Here is a 6000-nt window from a genome sequence, read left to right on the forward strand (position 1 = left end):
GGAATGTTGGATATACTCTCAAACAGTAAGGCCCTGCTGATCTGGCAAGTTCTATGAGTGAATTGAGGGTGTGCTTTTCTTTATTCTACGACAGAACCCACAAAAACTGAAAAAACAAGATCTGTTTCCTTGATTTGATGCTGCTGTGTCATAGCGCTCCCATTTAACTTGTGAAAGCTAACGAAAACACATACCACAGTGGTTAACAACCAAACAAAAAGTTGGTTGTTGCCCGTTTCCTACCTGTCAACATAAGGAGGAAGTTGCATTCATTATTATTCTTTTAAAAATCATCTAGTACCAAGCCATCTTGCAAACAGATTCTCTGCAGGCTTGCTCTGACTTACTCTGGAAAACACAGAAGAGTATATCCCTATTTGGGTGCTGACCCACATCACATTAGGAGGGAGAAGAGGAAGACACTCACTGGCCTTGTTCAAATCATTACATCCTCACTTCCCGGCTTCACTGCTGTGCATGCACTGAAGTAGGTAATTCTGTAGGGCCAGTATGGTGTAGTGGTTAAAGCACTGGACCAGGACCTGGGAGACCAGAGTTCAATTCCCTGCTCAGCCATGAAGCTCAATGGGTGAATGTGGGCCAGTTTCAGTATCTCAGCACAACCTACCTCACAGGGTTGTTGTGCAGATAACATGGGAAGCAAGAGAAGGATGTATACCACCTTGAGCTCCTTGGAGAAAATGTGGGATATAAAAATATAACAATAAAAATAAATCCTGAAGCAGGTAGCCTGCCCTATTCATTACCAGCTCCCAATGCAATTTCCAGTCGTGACAGTGCACAGTTCTAAATTGTTGGTTTGATGGTTTGCTTTTGGCACTTCTACCCTGCAGCACTGCTTCCCTCGTTTTCTAATCAGTGTTTTGAAACCCTCTGACTCGTGAAGGGTTCAGATCTTGCAACTGGCTTGAAAATGTGACACTTTCATAAGGATCACATTCTAGAGAAACAAGACCTGTTCTCTCTTCCATAAGGCTAGGCTGGCTAGCAAGTTTGGAAGGTTTTGCTTTCCTTCTGCAGCATGCAGTGTCTCCTACTTGCACGGATGAGTTTGTTCAGCTAGCACTTTTCTAAGCCATACGTGTTCTTTGATCATGGCACATTGTGTCCTGGGTGCATAAGCCAATCTGTGGGAAACTGGCAGATCCTGTTTCATAGAGGAGGTTGCCCTGGGCAGCATTGTGGCACCTCTCAGCTCTGATTCCATATGTATTTGCTTTTAAGTACTAACTACTTTTGCCCTCTTCATTTATTATATGAACACTCGTACCTAAGTTACCTGTTAGGCCCGAGTGATATATCGCAGAGGAGCAAACTGTGATGTCAGCTTCACTCAGTGGTATATCGGCGGTGAAATTACCACCGGTCCTGAGTCCCTCTGCTACCAGCATCTGCTAGAGTTCCTTCCTCCAGTGGCGCTGCTAGCAGAGGGACTCAAGAGCGGTGGTGATTTCACCAGTGACATATCGCTGAGTGAAACCACCACTGCACTCTGCGAGGCGCCGATACAGCTTGTTCCTCCCTCTGTATCTTTAAACTGCTTGACTGAGGAGTGTGCAGTTGCCCTAACCTCAGCTGAGCAGTTTAAGGAGCCCCCAGCCTGGTGCTGGCTCCCGTGAGCCGGCGGTGGGGTGGGGGCTCCGTGAAACCACTTAGCTGAGGGGAGTGCAGTTGCCGCTGATATCGCACAGCTCTATTACCTGTAACATGCAACAGCAACACATATTTAGCTTGTGGAGGCAATCGCCTGGCACTACCAGCAAGACTTATGACAACGGAGAAGGAAACCAAGTTTGTTCAGTAGGTGTCAAGCGTTCCAACTTTCTGTTTGCTTCTCTCAAAGGGCTGCTGCTTGCTCCTTAAACTACCCTGTCTCTTAATGTTTCCCCGGCATCCAACAGCTGGCAGGAAATTCTGATGGGAACTTAAAAGGCTAATCAGACAATGACTCATCAGGTCACAAGGCACAGACTTCAAGGATAAAGCCCCTAGCAGAGGTACAGTTTTTTTAAGAAGTATTGGCTAAACATCTGTCAGATCTGGTTTAATTCTAAGGAAGCCTACCATTGCAAAGTACAGGAAAGATGAGATACTTGTATAATTCAAGTCTTTCTGGAACAAAATCTCCAAGTGAATTCCTGATGCAACTCAAATATGGGTAATCAAAGGCACTGCTTCTCTATTCTTACAGATACTAAAGTACAATACACTCCAAAGAATCTTTGAATCATAGCAGCATAACAACTTGGGCTAAGCAAATGGACTTAAAGTTTAAACTGTTCTAACAAGTACATACAGAATTGGGAGAAGATATGTATATATATACCTGTTTTGCAGCAGCAGCTGCCTGACCTTTCACCTGGGGGCTTTTCTTGGGTCTTCTGCCAAGCATCTTGGCTTATGGTTTTGCTGAGTCCACAAAAGTTACCTACAGACAATAATACCCAAACATAACAGACAAGAGCATTCTCAATTAGAACATGGAAACTACCTTGACTGGAAACAAGGTCAAAAAGATACAAGCTTGGTATTCAGGTAACGTGCCACTGTGGATTTATACATGTCGATCCCATTATATTTTACAAAATGGAAAAAAAAACTTTAATTAAAAAAAAATATGATACCAGCTTGTTGCCGTCATCTGCTAGATATTATTCTAGAAGGCAGTTTGTCATTCTCTCCCACCCACCACTTTCCTATAGCCAATATAGGAGTGGAAAAGCTGGTCACTTTGGCTTCTAGAAGATCTTTATTGCCTGAGCTTCCCTACCCCAAAATAGATGGAAACAAGTCACTGCTGCCATTTAGATTATGGCCACCCAACAGTTAATAAAATAAAATAATGAAGGGCAGCCTTAATCTCAATGTTGTCTACAAACCATATCCACTGAGCAGGAAGTCCTGCCAACGGACTATAGTGGTACCTTGGTTTATGAACTTAATCTGTTCAGGAAGTCCGTTCTTAAACCGAAACCGTTCTTAAACCAAGGCACACTTTCTGTAATGAGGCCTCCTGCCACCGGTGCCCTTCCACCATTCAGATTCCATTCTTAGACTGAGGTAAAGTTCGCAAACTACTTCCAGTTTTGCGGAGTTTGTAAACCGAATCGTTCTTAAACCAGACTGTTCTTAAACCGAGGTACCACCCAGATTTTTTTGGGGGGGGGGTTGGCAAGGAAAGAAGTGGGGTTATAGCACAACAGTAGCAGTGCACATTTTTTTGCATGCATTTAGTACTGAGGTTCAATAATTCACTAATTCAAACCAGTAACATTTTTCTTCAAAATAAGAAACTTCCTCCCCAATGAGGGGAATAGTAAAAAGGAAGTTGAAATGCAAAGTGAAGAGGGTCAAATCTCTTTAGAATGCTTTAGGTTGTTCAAAACCACCACAACAGAAGCTCATTCAGAATGTATACCTCAAATCAAGGAAGGTGCCAAGAGGAAGCTGAGGTGTGCAGAGTCAAGGAAGCCATCAAAGCAAGGCTTCCTTTAGAAAATGGAACTCTTGTCCAAGAGAAGAACAAAAAGAAACACACACCTTGGAAAAAGAATTTCAAGTGGAAAGCAATGCATGCAAAAAGGAATGGAAGGCGCACATTGCTAAAAACAAAGACTTAACTACGAGAAAAACATTGAAATGCATTAGTAGCAGGAGACTGGTTTATTAGTATTATTATTATTGTTAATAATAATATCCTCCCTTCCCCCCCCCGGACACGACTCAAGGCAGCTAAGAAAACAGCTTGACCTTTGTATGACAAAGGAGTCAAAGGTGTACTAAAGAAAATGAACAGTTCTCCTAGAAAGCGGAGCCCCCCAAGGATCAGTATTGGATTCTGTGCTTTTTAACTTCTTCATTAGTGATCCAGAGGAAGGTATGAACAGTGAGGTAGTCAAGTTTGCTGATGATACCAAATTGTTCAAGGCTGTTAAAATTAGAAAGGATTGCAAGAAGCTCCAAAAGGATTTCTCCACATTGAGTATGTAGGCAGTAGAGTGGCAAATGCAAATCAATGTAAATAACTGTAAAGTGAAGCACATTGGGACAAAAGAATCCTAATTTTACATATTTGTTAATGGAGTCTGAACCGGTGGTGACTGACCAGGAATGAGAGCCTGGGGTCATAGTGGGTAGCTCAACCCAGTGTGCAATATCTGTGAAAAATGTGAACTCTGTGTTAGGGATCAATAGGAAAGGAAAATAAAAGTATGCCATTATACAAATCTATGGTGACACACACTTGGAATACTAAGTACAATTCTAGACACCTCATCTCTAAAACGGATATTGTAGAGCTGGAACAGATTTAGAAAAAGATAGCCAAAATTATCAAGAGGCTGGAGGAAGAAAGGTTACAACATTTAGAATGTATTAGTTTAGAGAGAAAAAAGAGAGTAAACTGGGATGTGATAGAGGTGCTTAAGTTTATGAACGTTGTGAAGAAAGGGGATAGGGAAGTGCCCCCCCCCAATAAATAATATTAGAACCCTAGGGACATCTAATGAAGTTGTATGTTGGAAGATTAAGCACAGACCAAAGTAAGCACTTCCTCACATAACACAGTTAAAACTATAGAATTCACTCCCACAAGATGTAGTGATGACAACAAACTTTGACGGCTTTGAAAGAGAATTAGGCAAATTCATGAATATGAGTGGCTACCAGCCACAATGGCTATGTTCTACCTGTACTGTTGGAGGCAGTATATCTCTGAATACCAGTTGCTAGGAATCTCAAGGAGGGAGAGACCCTGCTTGCAAACTACCCACGGACATCTGGCTGGCCACTGCGAGAACAGGATGGTGGACTAGATGGGTCTTTGGACTGATCCAACAGGGCTCCCTATCCCAACATCTCCAGTTAAGGAATCTCAGTGATGTGACCCAGCGCAAAGATCGACTCAGATGTGTAGGTGTGCCTTGATATTTACACTCTGAGATAGAGCAGATCCTCCTACAAAACTCCTGAGGCATGCCCTTTATTCCTAATTTCACATGCCTCACATGAGCTCTTGCATTCAAAACCAGTTCCAAGACTAATCTTGGCTCAAATTAAACTCTGCGGCTCAAGCAAAGGAGAGGGCCAGCGATATCCTCCTGCAAAGTTACTATTCCTTTGGGGCACCAATTGGACTCAGCTGTGTTGACATGCCCCCTTCCCCGCTCCAGGACCATTAACTTCAAAGGACACCTTAATCGCCAGCGACTACATAAATGTCTTGCGTATATGAAACGACCACCACAGATGCCCCCCGCCGCTACAACCAGCTGACATCAAATGCAGGGCGCTTCCACAAAGGCTGCTCAGGCGTTCAGTTACGAGTCGAATGGCGTGCCTGCATGTGTGAATGGACACCGCGCTGAGTCAAACAGGCTCTTCAGCTCGCCAATGATCACAACACACACACAACACATACACAGACCCCTGTTTTCTAAGGGCTCAACCGCGCCAGAGAAGGCTAGGAAGAGGGAGGAGCTGGGTTATGCTCTGAGGCTCAGGTAGCAACAACCCTTTTCCACCGAGGAGGAGGAGGAGGAACCATGGCAGCTGCCTCCCTACTCAGCCCTATCGCGGTGGGGACAGGGCTGCTCTACTACCCCTCCGGCCGAGACGGGCGGCGCCCGAAGGCACGAGCTCACCTCCTGCCGCAGCCGACGGGCTCCAGCGCAGCAGACAGGAAGCCGCGGACCCAGAGAGGAGAGAACTTTCCCCGCCTACTCCGACTCTGCTAGGGGCTGCACCAAGAGGCCCAGCAACGCGCAGGCGCGGAGGTTTATTTATTTATAAAAAGGGAGAGGCTAAAAGGGGTGGAGCTATGAGGCGGAAGGAGAGCCAGAGAGCGCGCGCGCGCGGGATACCCATGGCCGATAGCCCAAGCGAGCACGCTGCAATCCAAATACACCTGTGTTTTTTAAAAAAATATTATACCACTGTTTCTGCCTTCACCCTACATAACTGGTTGGTTTTTGCACTTGT

At 44.7% G+C, this 6000-nt stretch overlaps 1 protein-coding gene across 3 annotated transcripts in view; it reads right to left on the reverse strand.

Moving 5' to 3' along the window:
• CC2D1B (coiled-coil and C2 domain containing 1B) overlaps positions 1-5783 on the reverse strand; it is a 41021-nt gene extending 35238 nt beyond the window's left edge. The window contains exons 1-2 of one of the 3 annotated variants that reach the window (XM_083742360.1): positions 5664-5783; positions 2348-2449 (exon numbers count right to left, since the gene is read on the reverse strand). In XM_083742360.1, coding sequence (XP_083598486.1) covers positions 2348-2413 — 66 coding nt within the window. In that variant the 5' untranslated portion in view covers positions 2414-2449; positions 5664-5783. Of the gene's footprint in view, positions 1-2347; positions 2450-5446 lie in introns of all 3 variants that reach the window. The other 2 variants (XM_083742362.1, XM_083742361.1) reach the window with 2 other exon arrangements.
• Positions 5784-6000: the final 217 nt, after the last annotated feature.

Source organism: Podarcis gaigeae (genome assembly GCF_964106915.1).
Source record: "Podarcis gaigeae genome assembly, chromosome: 6".
In the NCBI taxonomy this organism is placed as follows: domain Eukaryota; kingdom Metazoa; phylum Chordata; class Lepidosauria; order Squamata; family Lacertidae; genus Podarcis; species Podarcis gaigeae.